Source organism: Saimiri boliviensis, chromosome 11 (genome assembly GCF_048565385.1).
Source record: "Saimiri boliviensis isolate mSaiBol1 chromosome 11, mSaiBol1.pri, whole genome shotgun sequence".
In the NCBI taxonomy this organism is placed as follows: Eukaryota; Metazoa; Chordata; class Mammalia; order Primates; family Cebidae; genus Saimiri; species Saimiri boliviensis.
In genome coordinates this window covers 8663389-8686878 of record NC_133459.1, presented here as the reverse complement: position 1 = coordinate 8686878, position 23490 = coordinate 8663389, and the positions used below count along the sequence as shown (strand labels likewise).

General features: G+C 45.4%; 1 protein-coding gene across 3 annotated transcripts in view; it reads left to right on the top strand.

Annotated features, from left to right (window-relative positions):
- The window catches only part of CLSTN1 (calsyntenin 1), a 94774-nt gene that overhangs the window by 47699 nt on the left and 23585 nt on the right, over positions 1-23490 (top strand). For 2 of the 3 annotated variants that reach the window (XM_039474035.2, XM_039474033.2), the window contains exons 2-4: positions 2848-2970; positions 20976-21005; positions 22178-22373. In XM_039474035.2, coding sequence (XP_039329969.2) covers positions 2848-2970; positions 20976-21005; positions 22178-22373 — 349 coding nt within the window. The remainder of the gene's footprint in view (positions 1-2847; positions 2971-20975; positions 21006-22177; positions 22374-23490) is intronic. The other variant, XM_039474034.2, reaches the window with a different exon arrangement.

The window sequence follows — 23490 nt, the reverse complement described above, 5'->3', positions numbered from 1 at the left end:
GCTCTTAGGTTGGATGTGGTTTGTGTAAATGTCTGGTAAATGTTTCATTAATTAGGAGGCAGTGTCTGGGCGCAGTGGCTCACGCCTGTAATCCCAGCACTTTGGGAGGTCCAGGCGGGTGGATCCCAAGGTCAGGAGTTTGTAGACCAGGCTGGCCAATATGGTGAAACCCCGTCTCTACTAAAAATACAAAAATTATCCGAGCGTGGTGGCAAGTGCCTGTAATCCCAGCTACTCAGGAGGCTGAGGCAGGAGAATTGCTTGAATCTGGGAGGCAGGGGTTGCAGTGAACCGATATTGAGCCATTGCACTCCAGCCTGGGTGACAGAGCAAGACTCCATCTCAAAGTGAGAGAAAACGGGAGGCAGCTTTGTTCTGGTCTGTCTTCCAGATGCAAACCTTCCCACATCTCTGAGCCTTACACGTGAGCATGAGCCCCACCCCCGCTCCTTGTGACCCGCTGGGGAAAGTGCAGGTAACAGCAGAGGTAGCATCGCATCGTGGAACGTCCCGTGAAGATCCTTCTGGATTGACTCACAGTTACAGAACCTGAGTGGTTCATTGAATAAGTAGGCCCCGTCTACTTGGAAACAGAGTTTTCAAGCCATTTCTGTGTTTTCAGATCAGCTTAATTGAGGAATCCCCTGGTTCTTTCGTACTCTGAGGTTACCATAACGGAAGCTGTTAACCCCCTTAGGGTGAACATACAAGGAAAATGGGAAGGTTTGAGCTGTGGGACAGCGCCCCCCAGTGTGTGTGTGAAGATACTGCGGGCTCAGGGAGGGATTCATGACCACCAGGAGGATGGATGTCTGCGGTCAGCACTCCTCAGAGCCAAGCCCCAGGCAAAGCAAAGTGGACAGGGGCGAAATGATTGTCTTCTCAGGGAAGTGAGGTCAGCAGTGGCCTGAAAAGCAAAAGTAGCAGTTCTCTTAGCGTCCTAGTCCAGAAGGGACAGGATAGCTCTTCTTCAGTGATCCAGGCCGTCACGGTGAGGAGGGTGGGGGTGTCGCCGGTTTGCAAACGAGGAACTTGAGATGAAGAGATCAGTTTGTCAGAGGCATTTGAACCAGAGCGACTCCATCTTGAGTAGGGGGCTGGGTGAAATAAGGCTGAGATGGATGGGGTTGCGTTCCTAGGAGGTTAAGGCATTCTAAGTCACAGGATGAGATGGGAGATCAGCACAAGACACAGGTCACAAACCCTGCTTATAAAACAGTTTGCCATAAAGTAGCCGAGGAATGTGACTTCTGGTCATCCTCACTGCTCATTATAGGTTGAGTACATGCATTAGCACTATCTACCCTCCCACCAGCACCTTGACAGTTTACAAATGCCACGGCACCCTCAGGAAGTTACTCTCTGTGGTCTAAAAGCAGGAGGAGCCCGGTTTTGGGAATTTCCCACACCTTTCTGGAAAACTCTGTGAATAATCCACCCTTTGTTTAGCATATAATCAAGAATTAATCATAAAAATAGCTGACCCGCAGCCCTCAGGGCTGCTCTGCCTATGGAGTCACCATTTTCTCTTTACTCATTTAATAAACTTGCTTTCCCTTTACTCTGTGGACTTGCCTTGGATTCTTATTGTGTGAAGTCCAAGAACACGCTTTTGGGGGCTGGATCAGGACCCATTCTGGTAGTAAGTTAATATGCTGAAGGTCACACAGCTTATAATAGAGGGAGTCTGGAATTGAACTCCAAGGCTGACTCCAAAGTGGATTTTTTTTTTTTTTTTTTTTTAGATAGTCTCTCCCTCTGTCGCCTAGGCTGGAATGCAGTGGCTCCATCTCGGCTCACTGCAAGCTCCGCCTCCTGGGCTCAAGCGATTCTCCTGCCTCAGCTTCCGGAGTAGCTAGGATTACAGGCTCACACCACAGTGCCTGGCTAATTTTTGCTTTTTTTTTTTTTTTTTTAAGTAGAGACGGGATTTCACCATGTTGGTCAGGCTGGTCTTGAACTCCTGACCTTGTGATCCGCCCACCTCAGCCTCCCAAAGTACTGAGATTATAAGCATGAGCCACTGCACTCAGCCACATTTAGTTAATACTTTATTGTGTTTTGCATCTTTGCTTTATGTTATTGTTTGTAATAAGAATTTAAAATTAATATTGGGCAACTGGGTGCGGTGGCTTAATGAGTGAGTGAGCTGAAGTCGTATCACTACACTCCAGCCTGCGCAACAGAAAAAAAAAAAAGAAAAAATTAATATTGGGGTCAGGCGTGATGGCTCATGCCTATAATCCCAGCACTTCGAGAGGCCAAGGCAGGTAGATCACTTGAGCCCAGGAGTTCAAGACCAGCCTGGGCAACATGGTAAAACTCTGTCTGTACAAAAAGTAAAAAAAAAGTAGCCAAGTGTGGTGGTGCACACGCATAGTCCCAGCTACCTGGGAGGCCGAGGTGGGAGGATCACCTGAGTCTGGGAGGTTGAGGCTGCAGTGAGCCATGATTGCACCACTGTGCTCCAGCCTGGGTGACAGAGCAGGGCTCTCAAGAAATCATGAAGAAATGAAAATATCTTTCTTTGTAACTTTTCTGCGATAGGCTAAAAACAGAGATAATTCGCTTGTAGCCATCAGTCCTTTTCTTCTCAATTTCTAGAGCAATTTATTTCTTATTTCTGTTTGCTTCATGGATTTAGATAGTTTAGACAGTAACTTACTCTGAAATTTAGAATTTCTTCTCATTTGGATCTTGATAGCAAATTTTGCAACAGAACTATGAGCATTGCCTTGAAGCCTGAGAGTTTTATCATGTTAATAATAGATGTATGTCTTCGAAAGCAGTGTAGTTGAAAATAGTACTTCTAACCTCGTCTGTCTTCTTCTTTTGTTCTGAACGCAGTTAACAAGCACAAACCCTGGTTGGAGCCCACCTACCACGGCATAGTCACAGAGAACGACAACACAGTGCTCCTGGACCCCCCGCTCATCGCCCTGGACAAAGATGCACCTCTGCGTTTTGCAGGTACGAACGGGGCTTTCATTCACTCTTGACAAGTCTGGCCCGGACAGGAAGCATTCTGCACACCCCATTTGGATTATGTAGAGCCTTTCTGGAAATGTCTCGATAGCTGAGGGTTATTTGTAGCTCCTTTGTACTGTGTTTTTTTCCTTTTTCGTAGTTGGGGTAGCTGACAAAAAGCCCTGTTCTTAGAATTGGAAAGCAGACTGTGGAATTTAATCACATCATTTTTTTCTTTGTCTTCGTGTAGCCAGGTAACACCTAGACCAGCGCATGCTTGGTGCTAGTGTGCACACGGAGTACCTGAGGAATGTAGATACAGCGGGTCTGGGAGGACCTGAGAGTCTGCCTTCCTCACCTGCTCCTAGGTGCTGCTGGTGCTGCTGGTCCTCGAGTGGCGTGGATCCAGAGAATCACAGCGCCAGGGGTTCCTTGCACTACCTAGATTTCAATGACCTGAGAAGACTTATTTGAAGAAGTTGAGCAGTCTTTATAGAGGAATGCTTTTGGCGTAGATTTTACCTTCCGTGAATTTTTAACTTGAATTACTTCCTAAGATTGTGGGCTCCGCCTTCATAGAGACAAGCTTGTAGCATTGCTGTGGAGATTTTCATACCATAATAACCGTCTTATATTGCTAACATTTAAGAGCATTGTCCAAATCAGAGCGTTCTGGCTTCACGTTGGGTCCTTAACTAGTAGAGAATGGGCTATGTCACCTTTTTTCTGCCTGGGGGTTAGAATTGACATTGTAAAGTTAATTGTTAGAGAGCTGTTTTCACATATTCTTCCAGATCAGATCTGCTCACCTATGGCTGGGCATGGTGACTCACGCCTGTAATCTCAGCACTGTGGGAGGCTGAGGCAGGAGGATCGCTTGAATCCAGAAGTTGGAGGCTGCAGTTAGCTGTGATTGCACCTCTGCACTGCAACCTGGGCAACAGAGCAAGACCACATCACAAAAAACAAAACAAACAAAAACTTCTCATATTAAAGAGTGTTCTGGGCTCGGTGTGGTGACTCACCCTTGTAATCCCTGCACTTTGGGAGGCCGAGGCGGGCAGATCACGAGGTCAAGAGATCAATACCATGCTGGCCAATATGATGAAACCCTGTCTCTACTAAAGATACAAAAATTACCTCGGCATGGTGGTGTGTGCCTGTAGTCCCAGCTACTTGCGAGGCTGAGGCTGTAGTGAGCTGAGATCGGGCCACTGCACTCTAGCTTGGTGATGAGCAAGCCTCTGTCTCAAAAAAAAAAAAAAAAAAAGTGCCGGGCGCGGTGGCTCACACCTGTAATCCCAGCACTTTGGGAGGCCGAGGCGGGTGGATCACGAGGTCAAGAGATCAAGACCATCCTGGTCAACATGGTGAAACCCCGTCTCTACTAAAAATACAAAAAATTAGCTGGGCATGGCGGCGCGTGCCTGTAATCCCAGCTACTCAGGAGGCTGAGGCAGGAGAATTGCCTGAACCCAGGAGATGGAGGTTGCAGTGAGCCGAGATTGCGCCATTGCACTCCAGCCTGGGTAACAAAAGCAAAACTCCATCTCAAAAAAAAAAAAAAAAAAAAGTGTTCTATTTGCTTAGGGACAAATAAGAAAAATTGGATGAACTTGTATGAAACATATGTTAATTTTACAATAGTAAGTTGAGGGAAATAAATATGAGTTTGTTCATTCTGTTTAAGCACCACATTTTCAGCACAGTCACCCGTGAACCAGCTTGTGCTATAAAGATAGAGCCTCCCACTTTGGGAGGCTGAGGCGGTGGAACCATGAGGTCAGGAGATTGAGACCATCCTGGCTAACACAATGATGAAACTCCATCTCTACTAGCTGGGTGTGGTGGCATGCACCTGTAACCCCAGCTACTCAGGAGGCTGAGGCAGGAGAATTGCTTGAACCTGGGAGGCGGAGGTTGCAGTGAGCCGAGATCGCGCCATTGCACTCCAGCCTGGGTGACAGAGCGAGACTCTGTATCAAAAAAAAAAAAAAGATAGAGCCTCCCAAGTCGTTTTGCGTGTTTGTTGATTTTCAGCGAGAAATCTGAAGAAAAGTATAGTAGAGACAGCGCCCCTTGTCGTGAGCACACACACGGCATCTGTCCGGTTGCCGGAGTCACTATTTTTTCTTTTCCCCAGTTTTTTTTTTCTGCGACAGAGTCTTGCTCTATTGCTCAGGCTGGAGTACAGTGGCAAAATCTCTGCTCACCGTAAGCTCCTCCTCCCGTCTTCAAGCAATTCTCCTGCCTCAGCCTCCTGAGTAGCTGGGATTACAGGCGTGTGCCACCATGCCCGGCTAATTTTTGTATTTTTAGTAGAGACGGGATTTCACCACGTTGCCCAGGCTGGTCTCAGACTGGCTGGTGTCAAACTCCTGACCTCGTGATCTGCCCGCCTTGGCCTCCCAAAGTGCTCACAGGTGTGAGCCACTGCACCCGGCCTTTCCCCGAGATTTAAAATCCATTTTTAGCATTGCATGTTGGTCTTCTCTGTAGCTAACTAGATTATCTGTGTGTTTCTATATGTCCATATACAGTCATACATCGCTTAATGATGGCGATATTTTGAGAAATGTATTATTAGGCGATTTTGTCACTGCACGGACGCCATGGAGTCTACTATGCAAACTACGATGGCGTGATGTATGGTATCTTAGTACAGCACTGTGGTGCGTGCAGTCCGTCGCTGCTTGAAACATCGTTCTGTGGTGCATGAGTGTGTACATGCACACGCTGTGCACACTGTGTTATATGCAGTTCCTCCTTGTGGGTGCAATATTGAGTGCTGGATAGATCTTTTTTTTTTTTTTTTTTTTTTTTTTTTTTTTTTTTTTGAGACAGTCTCTCTCTGTCCACACAGGCTGGAGTACAGTGGCGCAGTCTCGGCTCACTGCAGCCTCCACATCCCAAGTTCAAGCTATTCTCCTGCTTCAGCCCCCTGAGTCTCTGGGACTAAGTTGTGTGCTACCATAGCTGGTTAATTTTTGTAATTTTAGTAGAGACAGGGTTTCACCATGTTGGCCAGGCTGGTCTTGAACTCCTGGCCTCAAGCAATCTGCCTCGAGATTGAGCCTTCCAAAGTGTTGGAATTACAGGCATGAGCTACCACGCCAGGCCTTATTTTGTGTTATTTTTGAAATGGAGTCTTGCTCTATTACCCAGGCTGGAGTGTGGTGGCACAGTCCTGGCTCATGGCAACCTGTGTCTCCCAGGTTCAAGCATTTCTCCTGCCTCAGCCTCCTGTTAGCTGGGATTGCAAGTGCCCACCATCATACCCCAGCTGATTTTTGTATTTTTAGTAGAGACGAGGTTTCACCATGTTGGCTGGGATGGTCTTCAACTCCTGATCCCAGGTGATCCGCCCACCTTGGTCTCCCAAAGTGCTGGGATTATAGGTGTGAGCCACCATGCCCGGCCAAGAATACATGCACTTTCAAAGCACGTGTAGCAGTGTCCCAGGCACTACTCTTAAGTGCTTTACAAATATAACTTTGTATTTAATCTTTAGTAACCATAAGGGATAAATACGCTTTTCTGCATTAAAGGCAGGAAGTAGAAGCACAGAATAGTTAAGCTGTTGCCCTGAGTGTGTAGCTGGTTGGGTGCAGAGGCAGGGCTCCAGCCCAGGCGGTACGGCTGCCCGCTGCGAGAATGGAACTACCCCTGTCCTGCTGCCATAGCCCTCCTTCCCTCCCTCCCTCCTTACATCCTTCCCTCCCTCCTTCCCTCCCTCCTTCCCTCCCTCCCTCCCATCCAAGACAGAACAGGGCCCTTATGGTGCCACCCAACACAGAACCCTGTCCCTATGGAGCCACCCCAAACAGAACCTGTCCCCATGTTGCCACCCAACACAGAACAGGGACCCCATGGTGCCACCCAATACAGAACCCTGTCCCCATGGAGCCACCCAACACAGAACCCTGTCCCTATGGAGCCACCCCAAACAGAACCTGTCCCCATGGTGCCACTCCGAACAGAACCCTGTCCCCATGGTGCCATGCAACACAGAACCTTGCCCTAATGGTGCCACCCAACACAGAACCCTGCCCTAATGGTGCCACCCAGCACAGAACCCTGCCTCCATGGTGCCACCCAATAAAGAACCCTGTCCCCATGGTGCCAACCAACAGAACCTGCCCCCATGGTGCCACCCAACACAGAACAGGGACCCCATGGTGCCACCTAACACACAACCCTGCCCCCATGGTGCCACCCAGCACAGAACCAGTGAATGAATCCTAGCTCTGCTACTTAACTGGCTGTGTGGCCTTAGGCACATTGCTTACCCTTTCTGTGCCTCCATTTCATCATTTGTAAAAGGATACAGTGTCACAGACCCATTAATGTCACAGGCGTCATTGGTTTGCGGGAACGTTAGCTTGCTTGTTTGTGCACGTGAAGAGCTTTAAACAGTGCCTGGCACAGTAATTAGTACCTTCAGTGTTTGCCGCTGCTATTATTCTAATAATAGTCTTTTGAAAGTACTTTTTCACTTAACATTTTGTGAGTAATATTTTCTCTTCTTTCTATGAAAGTTGTAATAGTGTTGCATTTTCTTACAGAGTTTCTTAAGTATTTTACAGAGGCTAGACCTGGAGCCTTATTTTCATCTCAGATTGATTTGGGTTATGACATTGAGTTTAATTTTGACCATGTTGAGGAGAAGGGTGGTGATGGGGTGGTGGCATCTGCCATTTACTGAGTGCCCACAGTGTGGCAGAGTTTGTTCTGAGGGCCTCGTGTGGGTTACTTTCTCTGATTCTTTTCAGCAGTTTTTTGTTTGTTTGTTTGTTTGTTTTTTTGAGATGGAGTCTCGCTCTGTTGCCCAGGTTGGAATGCAGTGGCGCCATCTCAGTTTGCTGTAACCTCCACCTCCTGGGTTCAAGCAATTCTTGTGTCTCTCATGTAGCTGGGACTACAGGTGCCACCACGCCCAGCTAAGTTTTGTATTTTTAGTAGAGACCGTTTTTTTCATCATGTTGGCCGGACTGGTTTCGAACTTTGACCTCAAGTGATCTGCCCACCTCTGCCTCCCAAAGTTCTGGGATTACAGGCGTGAGCAACTGCACCTAACCTCTCTTCAGCAATCTTTTTCTTTCTTTCTTTCTTTCTTTTTTTTTTTTTTTTTTTTTTGAGACTGAGTCTCACTTTGTCACCCAGGCTGCAGTACAGTGATGTGATCTCGGCTCCCTGCAACCTCCGCCTCCTGGGTTCAAGCAATTCTCCTGCCTCAGCCTCCTGAGTAGCTGGGACTACAGGTGCACACCACCATGCCCAGCTAATTTTTGTACTTTTTAGTAGAGACGGGTTTCACTGTGTTGCCCAGGCTGGTCGCAAAGTCCTGAGCTCAGGCAATCTGCCCGCCTAGGCCTCCCGAAGTTCTGGGATTCCAGGCATGAGCCACCTCGCCCAGCCTCTCTTCAGCAGTAGACATGCTCACTGTCCCTGTTCTCCGGGTAAGGAGCCAGGCCCAGTGTGTCTGCCAGCTGGTGACAGCAGGAGATGCTACTTTGTTCTCCATTTTATCCCCAGCACCTGGGTCTGCACCTGAGACACAGTCACTCCATTGGTATTTGTAGAGGGAGGGGATGTGTTTGCTCAGGATCACACAGCTTGAAAATGACAGAGCCGCCTCCGGGCCGGTTCACCGTGTGAACATTCCGGTTCATAGCGTGATCCCACTACAAGGTGTGTGTGTGTGTGTGTGTGGCCACAGGAGTTCACTTGTCAGAGCTCTGAAATGAACGCACGTGCAACGCTGGGAGCTCAGTCACTGAAGCCCCTTCTGAGCCATCACTAATCCGACATTCATGTGGAACATCCTGTCTCTCCCAGATTGTTCCCTTGGGGTGAAATTCAGGTATGGAGTCTTGGTATTTGTCAAGTGTTTTAGGAAATTTAAATGACTCAATTTCTTGTTCTCCTTCATGTCCTTAATCTGCTGAAAGCCTGAGTAGTTGTGGGTCAGAAAATAATTTTTTTGCCATTGCAGAGGTGGGCCACCATTGCTGAGGCAGTTCTAACTACACCTATATAAACAGGACTGCAGGGAAGTTCACATGGCAGCTGGGCGGAGCCCACAGCAGCTCAGCAAAGCCTCGGCAGGCAGACAGTGACTAGGCTCTTTCCTCGCTGGGCAGGGCAGCCCTGAAAAAAAGGCAGCAGTACAACGGAAACTCATAAATAAAGCCCTAACTCTCGGGACAGAGCACCTGGAAAAAAAAAAGGGGGGTTTATGAGTTCTGCTGCAGCAGACTTAAATGTACCTGCCCAGCAGCTCTGAATGAACAACGGAGCTCACAGCCCAGCACTTGAGCTCCTATAAAGGACAGACTGTCTTCCTCAAGCAGCTCCCTGACCCCCATATATCCAAAGAGTCACCTCATAAAGGAGAGCTCAGACTGACATTTGGTGAGTGTACTTCTGGGACAAAGATAGCAGAAGAAGAAACTGGCAGCAACCCTTACTGTTCTGCAGCCGCTGCAGGTGATCCCCAGGCAAGCAGGGCCTGGAGTGGACCTCAGCAGTCCTACAGCAGAGGGGCCAGACTGTTAGAAGGAAAACTAAGAAGCAGAAAACTTCATCATCAACAAACAGGACATCCACTCAGAGACCCAATCTGAAAGTCGACAACTACAAAGACGACAGGTAGATAAATCCACAAAGACGGGAAGAAACCAGCACAAAAAGGACGAAAACACCCAAAACTGGAACACCTCTCCTCCTACAAGGGATCACAACTCCTCACCAGCAAGGGAACAAGGCTGGATGGAGAATGAGTGTGATGAATTGACAGAATCAGGCTTCAGAAGGTGGGTAGTAAGAAACTTCTGTGAGCTAAAAGAACATATTCTAACCCAATAAAAAGAAACTAAGAACCTTGAAAAAAGATTTGACAAAATGCTAACGAGAATAGACAACTTAGAGAGGAATATAAGTGAATTGATGGAGCTGAAAAACGCAACACGAGAACTTCGCAAAGTATACACAAGTTTCAATAGCTGAATTGACCAAGCAGAAGAAAGGATATCAGAGGTCGAAGATCAACTCTATGAAATAAAATGAGAAGGCAAGATAAGAGAAAAAAGGGTAAAAAGGAATGAACAAAGTCTCCAAGAAATATGGGACTGTGTGAAAAGACCTAATCTACGTTTGATATGTGTACCTGAATGTGACTGAGAGAATGAATCCAAGTTGGAAAATACTCTTCAGGATATTATCCAGGAAAACTTATCCAACCTAGCAAGGCAGGACAATATTCAAGTCCAGGAAATACAGAGAACCCCACAAAGATATTCCTCAAGAGCAACCCCAAGGCACATAATCATCAGATTCACCAGAGTTGAAATGAAGGAGAAAATGCTAAGGGCAGCCAGAGAGAAAGGTCAGGTTACCCACGAAGGGAAGCCCATCAGACTCACAGCAGATCTCTCAGCAGAAACCCTACAAGCCAGAAGAAAATGGGGGCCAATATTCAACATCCTTAAAGAAAAGAACTTTCAACCCAGAGTTTCATATCCAGCCAAACTAAGCTTCATAAGTGAAGGAAAAATAAAATCCTTTGCGAACAAGCAAGTAGTCAGAGATTTCGTCACCACCAGGCCTGCTTTACAGGAGCTCCTGAAAGAGGCTCTACACATAGAAAGGAACAACCAGTATCAGCCACTCCAAAAACATACCAAATGGTAAAGAGCATCAACACAGTGAAGAAACTGCATCAACTAACGGGCAAAACAGCAAGCTAGTATCAAAATGGCAGGATTAAATTCACACATAATATTATTAACCCTGAATGTAAATGGGCTAAATGCCCCAATCAAAAGACACAGACTGGCAAATTGGATAAAAAGCCAAAACCCATCAGTGTGCTGTATTCAGGAAACCCATCTCACATACAAGGATACACAAAGGCTCAAAATAAAGGGATGGAGGAAGATTTACCAAGCAAATGGAGAGCAAAAAAAAAAAAAAAAAAAAAAAAGCAGGAGTTGCAATTCTCGTCTCTGATAAGATAGACTTTAAACCAACAAAGATCAAAAGAGACAAAGGGGAGGATATACATTGTGGTAAAAGGATCAATGCAACAAGAAGAGCTAACGATCCTAAATATATACCCACCCAATACAGGAGCACCCAGATACATAAGGCAAGTTCTTAATGACTTACAAAGGGACTTAGACTCCCACACAATAATAGTGGGAGACTTTTAACACCCCATTGTCTATATTAGACAGATCAACCAGACAGAAAATTAACAAGGATATCCAGGACTTGAATGCAGACCTGGACCAAGCAAACCTAATAGACATTTACGGAACTCTCCACCCCAAATCCGCAGAATATACATTCTTCTCAGCACCACATCACACCTACTCTAAAATTGACCACATAATTGGAAGTAAATCACTCCTCAGCAAATGCAAAAGAACAGAAATCATAATAGTCTCTCAGACCACAGTGCAATCAAATTAGAGCTCAGAATTCAGAAACTAACTCAGAACCACACAGCTTCATGGAAACTGAACAACTGGCCCTTGAATGTTGACTGGATAAATAATGAAATGAAGGCAGAAATAAAGATGTTCTTCGAAACCAACGAGAATGAAGACACAACATACCAGAATCTCTGGGACACATTTAAAGCAGTCTCTAGAGGAGACTATATAGCAATAAATGCCAACATGAGAAGCAAGGAGAGATCTCAAATTGACACCCTATCGTCAAAATTGAAAGAGCTAGAGGAGCAAGATAAAAAAAAACTCAAAACCTAACAGAAGTCAAGAAATAACTAAGATCAGAGCAGAACTGAAGGAGATAGAGACACAAAAACCCTTCAGAAAATCAATAAATCCAGGAGCTGGTTTTTCGAAAAGATCAACAAAATAGACAGACCACTAGCCAGATTAATAGAAAAGAGAGAATAACCAAATAGATGCAATAAAAAACGATAAAGGGGATATCGCCACAGATTCCACAGAATTTCAAACCATCATCAGAGATTATTACAAACAACTCTATGCACATAAACTAGTAAACCTGGAAGAAATGGATACATTCCTGGACACTTGCATCCTCCCAAGCCTAAACCAGGAAGAAGTCCAAACCCTGAATAGACCAATAACAAGGTCTGAAGTTGAGGCAGCAATTAAGAGCCTACCATCCCAAAAAAGCCCAGGTCCAGATGGGTTCACAGCCAAATTCTACCAGACATACAAAGAGGAGCTAGTACCATTCCTTCTGAAACTATTCCAAACAATCCAAAAAGAGGGAATCCTTCCCAAATCATTTTATGAGACCAACATCATCCTGATACCAAAACCCAGCAGAGACTCAGCAAGAAAAGAAAACTTCAGGCCAATATCCATGATGAACATAGATGCAAAAATCTTCAATAAAATACTGGCAAGCCGATTGCAACAGCACATCAAAAAGCTTATCCACCATAATCAAGTAGGCTTCATCCCGGGGATGCAAGGCTGGTTCAACATACGCAAGTCTATAAACATAATTCACCACATAAACAGAACCAAAGACAAAACCCACATGATTATCTCAGTTGATGCAGAGAAGGCCTTTGACAAAATTCAACAGCCCTTAATGCTAAAAACCCTCAATAAACTTGGTATTCACAGAACGTATCTCAAAATAATAAAAGCTGTTTACAACAAACCAACAGCCAGTATCATACTGAATGGGCAAAAACTGGAAGCATTCTCTTTGAAATCTGGCACTGGACAAGGATGCCCTCTCTCACCACTCCTATTCAGTATAGTACTGGAAGTTCTAGCCAGAGCAATCAGGCAAGAAAAAGAAATAAAGGGTATTCAAATAGGAGAGGAGGAAGTAAAATTGTCTTTATTTGCAGGTGACATGATTGTGTATCTAGAAGACCCCATCGTTTCAGCCCCAGATCTCCTGAAACTGATAAGCAACTTCAGCAAAGTCTCAGGATACAAAATCAATGTGCAAAAATCACAGGCATTCCCATACACCAATAACAGACTTAAAGAGAGCCAAATCAAGAATGAACTGCCATTCGCAATTGCTATAAAGAGAACAAAATACCTAGGAATACAACTAACAAGGAACGTAAAGGACCTCTTCAAGGAGAACTACAAGCCACTGCTCAACAGAGTAAGAGAGGGCAGAAACAGATGGAGAAACATTCCATGTTCATGGTTAGGAAGAATCAATATTGTGAAGATGGCCATACTGCCCAAAGTAATTTACAGAAACAATGCTATCCCCATCAAGCTACCAATGACCTTCTTCACAGAACTGGAAAAAACCACCCTAAACTTCACATGGAACTAAAAGAGAGCCTGCATAGCCAAGTCAATTCTAAGCAAAAAGAACAAAGCAGGAGGCATCACACTACTGGACTTCAAACTATACTACAAGGCTACAGTAATCAAAACAGCATGGTACTGGTACCAAAACAGAGATATAGACCAATGGAACAGAACAGAGGCCTCGGAGGCAACACAACACATCTACAACCATCCGATCTTTGACAAACCTGACAAAAACAAACAATGGGGAAAGGATTCCCTGTTTAAATAAAATGGTGTTGGGAAAACTGGCTAGCCATGTGCAGAAAGCAGAAACAGGACCCCTTCCTGACACCTTACACCAAAATTAACTCCAGATGGATTAAAGATGGATTAAACATAAGACCTAACACCATAAAAACCCTAGAAGAAAATCCAGGCAAAACCATTCAGGACATGGGCGTAGGCAAGGACTTCATGACCAAAACACCAAAAGCAATAGCAGCAAAAGCCAAAATAGACAAATGGGACCTAATCAAACTCCACAGCTTCTGCACGGTGAAAGAAACAGTCATTAGAGTGAATCAGCAACCAAAAGAATGGGAAAAAATTTTTTGCAGTCTACCCATCTGACAAAGGGCTGATACCCAGAATTTACGAAGAACTAAAACAGATTTACAAGAAAAAAACAAGCCCATTCAAAAGTGGGCGAAGGATATGAACAGACACTTTACAAAAGAAGACATACATGAGGCCAACAAACATACGAAAAACTGCTCATCATCACTGGTCATTAGAGAAATGCAAATCAAAACTACGTTGAGATACCATCTCATGCCAGTTCGAATGGCGATCATTAAAAAATCTGGAGACAACAGATGCTGGAGAGGATGTGGAGAAATAGGAACACTTTTACACTGTTGGTGGGAGTGTAAATTAGTTCAACCGTTGTGGAAGGCAGTGTGGCGATTCCTCAAGGACCTAGAAATAGAAATTCCATTTGACCCGGCAATCCCATTACTGGGTATATATCCAAAGGATTATAAATCGTTCTACTATAAGGACACGTGCACACGAATGTTCATTGAAGCACTGTTTGCAATAGCAAAGACCTGGAACCAACCCAAATGCCCATTGATGATAGACGGGACAGGGAAAATATGGCACATATACACCATGGAATATTATGCAGCCATCAAAAACAGTGAGTTTGTGTCCTTTGTAGGGACATGGATGAAGCTGGAAACCATCATTCTCAGCAAGCTGAAACAAGAACAGAAAATCAGACACCACATGTTCTCACTCATAGGCGGGTGTTGAACAATGAGAACACATGGACACAGGGAGGGGAGCGTCACACACTGGGGTCTGTTGGGGGGAAATAGGGGAGGGACAGCAGCGGGTGGGGAGTTGGCTGGGGAGAGAGAGCATTGGGAGAAATGCCAGATGTAGGTGAAGGGGAGGAAGCAGCAAATCACACTGCCACGTGTGTACCTCTGCAACAATCTTGCATGTTCTTCACATGTACCCCAAAACCTAAAATGCAATTAAAAAAAAAAAAAGAAACCAAAGGACTGCCGTGTTTATGGGTGAAACAGTGTGATGTCTGGAAGTAGCTTCACAATACTCCAGCAAACAAGCAGGAAGTTAGCAGGGACACAGCTCCTCACCTGTCTCCATCCCTTTTCCTCCTCCCCTGCACCTCACTTCTGTACACGGCCCCACCAGCCAAAAACTCCGAAGTTTCTCCAGACTTGCATTCCCTCTGTCTAGTTGCTAATGAAGTCCTATTTCCCTGCAAATCCCTTAAATGTCTCCTTGGGACACTGCCTGGTTCAGCCCTCACTGTATCTCATTGGAGATACTGTGGTAGCTGTAACTTGGTCAGTTGCACCCGCCTTACTCCAATCCGTTCCATCTTTATTAAAAGCAGGATTTTAGGTTGAATGCACAGACGGCCCTGTGAGGTGGGCGTACTGGCCGATCCTGCTGATGGCTCAGGAGGCTCTGCAGTGACAGGCTTGGCTGTGAGGCTGGTGTGGAAGACCCAGGTCTGCCTGAGTTTTGCAAAGCCCGTACTGCACTGCCGCCTCCAACTACCAGCCTGGCGAGTCGGGTTTTTAAGTCCTTGTAGGTAAAGGACCCAGCCTGACTAGCAAATTTAATAAGTACCGGTGGATATGAGGCACCACATCCCGTTGGTGAAACTCACTAAAGTAGCCAACATTAATACTCAGAATATTGAGTATTCTGAGAGCTAGGATTGCACCATTGCTCTCCAGCTTGGGCAACAGAGGGAAACCCTGTTTCTAAAACAGAAAACCTGCACTTACCTTTGGAGAGACCTGTGTCAGAAAAGCACACCACAGTCACCGTCATAAATGTGAATTCAGGTGAGGTGAAGCTGCCTCGCCCTTTTCTCTTTAGAAAAATAAACTCCGGCTGGATGCGGTGGCTCAAGCCTGTAATCCCAGCACTTTGGGAGGCCGAGGTGGACGGATCACGAGGTCAAGAGATCGAGACCATCCTGGCCAACATGGTGAAACCCTGTCTCTACTAAATATACAAAAATTAGCTGGACGTGGTGGCGTGCGCCTGTAGTCCAAGCTACTTGGGAGGCTGAGGCCGGAGAATTGCTTGAACCTGGGAGGCAGAGGTTGCAGTGAGCCGAGATTGTGCCACTGCACTCCAGCCTAGCACCTGGCGAGTGAGACTGTGTCTCAAAAAAAAAAAAAAAAGGTAAACTCCAAGTCAAAGCTGAGAAGTTATTTTTTCTGAATTAAAGCTGGGCAACCTGAATTATTTTACAATGTATTATGCAGTACTAATATACACCCAAAATATAATTGTAATGTTGTGAATTAGCACATCTGGAAACAACTGGATACATCTGGTGCCAGGCAGTTCTGCTCGTGAGTGTCTCTCTAGAGCAGAGATCAACAAACTTTTTCTGTGAAAGGCTAGTTGGAGATATATAGAGAAGATACAGTTATACATTTTTTTGCTGTTCTCCTTATACGTGACTCAGATTCAGTCTTTTGGAGAGCAGCCTGGAAATACATGGAGTTCTTAAATAAAGTGTATGCGTGTGTGTGTGTGTGTGTGTGTGTGTGTGTGTGTGTGTGTGTATTTTATTTTTATTTTTGGAGACAGGGGTTTTGTTCTTGTTACCCAGGCTGGAATGCAGTGGTGAAATCTCATCTCACTGCAACCTCCACCTCCTGGGTTTAAGCGATTGTCCTGCCTCAGCCTCCCGAGTAGCTGGGATTATAGGTGTCCGCCACCATGCCTGGCTAATTTTTTTTGAGATGGAGTCCCGCTCAGTTGCCCAGGCCGGAGTGCAGTGGTGCCATCTCATCTCACTGCAACCTCCGACTTCCAGGTTCAAGCGATTCTCTTGCCTCAGCCTTTTGAGTAGCTGGGATTACAGGTGACCGCCACCAAGCCTGGCTAATTTGTGTAGTTTTAGTAGAGACGGGGTTTTACCAAGTTGGCCAGGCTGGTCTTGAACTCCTGACCTCAGGTGATCCGCCCACCTCAGTATGGGATTATAGGCCTGAGCCACCGCGCCTGGCCACCTTTTTGTTTTTTTGTTAAGAGACGGGATCTCGCTCTGTCACCTAGGCTAGAGTGCAGTGGTGCAATAGCTTGCTGCAGCCTTGACCTCTTAGACTCAAGCAATCCCTCAGCCTCCCAAGTAAATGGGACCACAGGCTCATACCACTGAGCCCCTGGTAATTTAAAAAAAAAAAAAATTCACTATGTTGACCGGGCTGGTTTTGAATTTCTGGCCTCAAGCAGTCCACCTGTCTTGGCCTCCCAAAGTCCTAGTATTATAGGCATGAGCCATCACACCCAGCCAAAAAAAATTTTTTTTTGGTGGAGTTTTGCCATGTTGCCCAGGCTAGTCTTGAACTCTTGGCCTCAATCTCTTCTCCTGCACTGGCCTCCCAAAGTGCTGGGATTACAGGTGTGAACCACCACACCCAGCTGATAACTATACTTTTGAGACACTATTCTAAGATGGTAGATTATATATTCCTAACGAGCTGTAATGTAGACACATGTTCAAAGCTAATGGACTAATTCCCATTCTTCCCTCCAAACCTTTCTTCCACAGTCTTTCTCATGGAGTACAAAGCAGTGTGACTCTTAGGGTTTCTCAGTGAGAATCTAACAGCATTGCCCCTGCTTTCAAAATACACCCCAGGGCCTGACGCGGTGGCTCACACTTGTAATCCTAGCACTTTGGGAGGCCGAGGTGGGTAGTTTGAGACTCCTGGGCTAGGTAACATGACAAAAACCCATCCGTACAAAAAAAACAGAAAAAAAATTAGCCAGGTATGGTGGTACATGTCTGTGGTCCCAGCTGCTCAGGAGGTTGAGGTAGGAGGATCACCTGTGCCCAGGAGGTTGAGGTGGCAGTGAGCGTGCTGGGAGTAGTGGGTTATGCCTATAATTCCAGAACTTTGGGAGGCCAAGATAAGAGGATTGCTCAAGCCCAGGAGTTCAAGACCAGCCTGGGCAACAAAGCAAGACCCCATTTCTACAAGAAATACAAACTTAAAAATTAGCTGTGTGTGGTAGCACATGCCTGTAGTCCAAATACTTGGGAGGCTGAGGTGGGATCATTTGAGCTCAGGAGGTTGAGGCTGCAGTGAGCCAGGATTACACCCTGGCACTCCAGCCTGGGCAACAGAGGGAAACCCCGTCTCTAAAACACCCAACCAATAAGAAGAAAACCTGCACTTAACCTATGGAGAGACCTTGGTCAGGAAAGCACACCACAGTCACTGTCATTAATGTCAATTCAGATGATGTAGGGCTGCCTGACCATTTTCTCTTTAAAACAGTAAACTCCAAGTCAAAAACTGAGAAGTTTTATCTGAATTAAAGTGGGGCAACCTAAATTACTTTAAAATATATTATGCAATATTAATATGCATCAAAACATGTAATCGTAATATTGTGAATTAGTACAACCTGGAAAACATTTGAACACGTCTGGTACCGGGCAGTTTTACTCATGGGTGTCTCTAGGAGCCGAGATCAGCAGACCTTTTCTGTGGAGAACTAGATAGGGAAAAAACTATTTGAAGCTTTGTGGCCCCTCGGGTCTCTTTCGTAATGATGCCACTCTACAGTAACCTCTGCCCTGGCAGTGTGAAAGCAGAGACCACACATTAAACAAATGAGCATGTCTGTATTCTAGTCCAATATATTTATAGAAACCGTGTTTGAAATTCGTGTAATTTTCTCATGTTATGAAGTATATGTTAAAAGGTAAAAATCGTATTTAGCATGTGGGCTGTTCAAAAGCAGGAACAGGTTGGACCTTCTGGAAATCACAGTTTGCAGACCCCTGATTCAAAGCAGCTCTGTCCAGTGGGACTTGCTGTGCCGGAGAACGCCTGCGTCCGCTGTCTCCTTGCAGCAGTCGTCGGTCACGTGTAGCTGATGGGCCCTTGAGAACCAGCCGGTGTAACTGAGGATCTGGATTTTTTTTTTTTTTTTCGAGACGGAGTTCCATTCTTGTTACCCAGGCTGGAGTGCAATGGCGCAATCTTGGCTCACTGCAACCTCCACCTCCTGGGTTCAAGCAATTCTCCTGCCTCAGCCTCCCGAGTAGCTGGGACTACAGGCGGGCGCCACCATGCCCAGCTAATTTTTGTATTTTTAGTAGGGACGGGGTTTCACCATATTGACCAGGATGGTCTCTATCTCTTGACCTCGTGATCCACCCGCCTCCGCCTCCCAAAGTGCTGGGATTATAGGCGTGAGCCACCGCGCCCGGCCCGAGGATCTGGATTTTTAATATTGTTTGATTTTCAGCATGAATTTTCATTTGCATTTGAGGAGCCCCACGTGGCTAGTGGCTACCATATTGGGCAGCACAGGCGAGCGTACGTGTGTGGCAGGAAGCAGGGACAGAAAAATCATGACAGCATTGTTTTTAAACAGCAAAAACAACTGATGGCATTTTCACACAATGGAAACTGATTGTAATAATAGCAAACATTTGTTGAGCGGTCTCTTTCCACCAGGCAATGTTTTAAGCACTTTACATGTTTTGATGAGTTGGAGAAAAAGTGTAACCACATACCTCGTTGTTAGGTAGTAGTGAAAATGAATAAACTATAGCTACATAGACTTGCAAGGGTGAATGAATCTTAGGTATACAGGTCGCATGAAAAAGCAAGTCACGGCTGGGCGCCGTACGTCAAGCCCGTAATCCCAGCACTTTGGGAGCCTTGGGTGGGTGGATCGCTTGAGGTCAGGAGTTCAAGACTAGCCTGGCCAATATGGTGAAACCCCATCTCTACTAAAAATACAAAAATTAGCCAGGCTTGGTGGCAGGCATCTGTAATCCCAGCTACTTGGGAAGCTGAGGCACAAGAATCACTTGAAGCTGAGGATCTGAGGTTGCAGTGAGCCGAGATCACACCACTGCACTCTAGCCTGGGCAACAAAGCGAGACTCTGTCTCAAAAAAAGCAAGTTAGAAAAACTGCATGCCATGTGATACCTTTTTTAAAACCCTAAAACCAAGCAAAAACCAAGCAAAATGACACAACACTGTTCAGGGGAAATAAATGGTAGAATATTATCAAAGCAAGGGAATTCAGGCTCTGTTACTTTTGGGGGAGAGAAGGTGCCACCAGTGAGGGCCCACTGTGTTGAGGGACAGGGGGATTCCTGACCTGTTCACATTTCTACTCCTCCGTAGTAAAGGGTTTATGAGCAGGTTGTATATTGACTTAATAGAACAGAGCTTTCAGGGCTGGGCATAGTGGCTCACACCTGTAAATTCCAGCACTTGGGGAGATTGAGGCGGGTGGATCACGAGGTCAGGAGTTGAGTCTGGCCTGACTAACATGCTGAAACCCCATCTCTACTAAAAATACAATAATTAGCCGGATGTGGTAGTGTGCGCCTGTAATCCCCGCTACTCAGGAGGCTGAGGCAGGAGATTCACTTGAACCTGGGAGATGGAGGTTGCGGTGAGCCTAGATCATGCCACTGCACTCCAGCCTGGACAACAGAGCAAGATTCTGTCTCAGAAAAAAACCAACAACAACAACAACAACAAAACCTCAGAGCTTTCAGGTAGTAAAAACAATGACCATCGTAGCATCCCCAATTAGTTTTGAATCTGGTTTCCATTCACATTTAAGCAGATGTTCGGTTAGCAGAGGGGTTTATGTTTGTTGCCTTGGTTGGGTACTTTGGATTAGAGAACCATTGTTATTGTTTCCAGGTCAAGAACAAAGGGTTAAAACCTTTTCTCCAACTTCTTGTTTCATTAAATCTACTGATGACAATGAGTTGAATGTTACCACAATCTTGCTGAGAGAATTTAGCTTGGAAACGAACATATGAAAACTGTGAAATGACAAATAGATGTACTTATTCATGATTTGTCACTAGAGTGTTCATTAAAGGAAAAACCCTAATGACACTGAGGGTGTTAGGACACTTCATTCGGAGTATTCCATCCCTAAATTAATAACTTCAGAATTATGCAGTAGTTAATGGTAAGTTGAATGCAAAGTGACATTTTGCTCCTGAAGATTAGTTTTCGCTCTAACAGTCCTAGTAGTCAGTCACTGAGCTTATTGTTTAATAATGTGTGAAGCTTTTCTGTGTAATATGTGCACCTTTGACTTTTTTCCTTATGATTCCGTCTTCGTTCTTTCCTGTATTACTGACATGGGTTTATCTTTTCTCCCTTTAGAGAGTTTTGAGGTGACAGTCACCAAAGAAGGTGATAAAGGGTTCTTTCTTCCCCTCTTATGAATATTAACCCACTAACTTTTATAAAATTGGGAATCAGCCCTTAAACAGAAGAAATTGTCATGCTCTTTTATCCTTATTTATTCTCCTACTTTGTTTCTATTTTAAAATATATTGATGGAAATTGTATGTAACCAGACCCTTGGTTAGAAATATCTGGAAATCAGACATCCATTTGAACTGTATGGATAATACTGTACATTTTTGTTGACTCAAACTTCAGAGATTTGCTTTGTAACAATTTTCTATTAGTTGGAATTGTGGAAAATGCAGTCTTATTTTCATATGAAATACGTTTTATGGAGTTTTACATAGACATCAAAACATTTATGCTGTTCTCCCATGGACCAGAATGGAAACAAGGATTTTTAACTCCTCATTAAGCTTGTGAGCCAATTTAGATGTAGTGAAGTTCCCAGGCTGGTATCTTTTTCAGGGTTGATAGGATAAAGTCTGAAACAAAGGCACGTCTAACCAATCCCTCCCCATAATAGAAACTGTTTCTTCATCGTGGGTGATAGCTGTTGAAATGGATGCCTGACAAGTTGGTATTTCTACCTTTCTCATTGAGTAGTTTGTTTTGATTCCCTAATTTTAGCCAGGCTCATTGCACAGGAAGACTTGTTTCCTTTGATTTTTTTTTTTTTTTTGACAGAATTTCTGTAATTACGGTGCTGATCCTTTATCTCACGCTTCCTCCTTTCTCAACACGTTACCTGCGTTTTAGCTTCTCTCTGGTCCAAATCAAACTGGCCACCAGCTCTCCCAGGAGTTTGGGCAGCGCTGGTGTTCTCAGGCCTGGCTGTGTGCTAATGAGACTCCTTTTACCCTCGAGCTATCTTAAGTGCTCCTGTGGAATGCCTGTCTATATTTTCTTCTCTCTCTCTTTTGTATTCCTGCATGAATGGATGCAAAGTAAACAAGTTGCTTGGAAAGCCAGAATCTGCTTCATCTTACTAAAGCCCCAGAACTTCCCCATGTTTAAAGCACAGTGCCCCTTGCTTTATCCACGGACCCTCCAAACCCCTGGCTGCCGAATTCTTGTCATTTATTTTCTTTGGGGGTGGAGAGAGGCGGGAGGAGGGCAAGGTGCAGAAGGTCTGCGTGGTGGGAATTCTAACCTGTTCTGCTTTGACTCCCTAGGTGAGATATGTGGATTTAAAATTCACGGGCAGAATGTCCCCTTTGATGCAGTAGTAGTGGATAAATCCACTGGTGAGGGAGTCATTCGCTCCAAAGAGAAACTGGACTGTGAGCTACAGAAGGACTACTCATTCACCATCCAGGCCTATGACTGTGGGAAGGGACCCGATGGCACCAACGTGAAAAAGTCTCATAAGTAAGCAAGCCGGACAACGAGTGAAAGCAACCCACCGAGTACATGCGTGTGTGCAGAACGAAGATAATAGTGACTGTTGCCTGCTCCTCAAAATTGTGTTTTTGGAATATGAGGCAGAGGATAGTTCTCAAATGTCCACAGTTAGATTGTCAACTCTTGGAGGGCAGGAATCACGTCTGTTTGTCTACCCTCGTATACAGCTCCTAGCAAGAGCCTGGCTCACATTAGGCATGTTAGGTGTTTGTTTGGTGTTTGCTTGTTTGTTTTTGAGACAGGGTTTTGCTTTTGTTGCCCAGGCTGGAGTGCAACGGCGCAATCTTGGCTCACTGCAACCTCTGCCTCCCGGGTTCAAGTGATTCTCCTGCCTCAGCCTTTCGAGTAGCTGGGATTACAGGCGTGCACCACCATGCCCGGCTAATTTTGTATTTTTAGTAGAGACGGGGTTTCTCCATGTTGGTCAGGCTGGTGTTGAACTCCCAACCTCAGGTGATCCGCCCACTTCGACCTCCCAAGGTACTGGGATTACAGGCGTGAGCCACTGCGCCCGGCCTAGGTTTTGAATAAATGAATGAGTGAACAATTTCATCGCACCAAATACTCTATTAAAGAAATAAAGGCTATAGGCATTAAACATTTTTAAAGTCCACCTCTCCCTTAGGAAGGGAGGCTGATTTGTTGTCTTATTTATCTTTTGCTATAATTCCTAAGGGCATAAAATTAATCATTGTTGGCCGGGTGCAGTGGCTCACACCTGTAATCTCAGCACTTTGGGAGGCTGAGGTGGGAGGATTGCTTGAGCTCAGGAGTGTGAGATCAGCGTAGACAATGTAGGAGACACCGCCTCTACAAAAAATAAAAAGTTAGCCAGGTATAGTGGTGCATGCCTGTGCTCCCAGCTACTTGGGAGGCTAAGGCAGGAGGATTACTTGAGCCCAGGAGGTTGAGGCTGCAGTGGGCCACGATTGTGCCACTGTACTTCAGCCTGGGTGACAGAGCGAGACCCTGTTTCTAAAAACAAAAAATTGGCCAGGCACGGTGGCTCATGCCTGTAATCCCAGCACTTTGGGAGGCCGAGGCAGGAGGATCACCTGAGGTCAGGAGTTCATGACCAACCTGG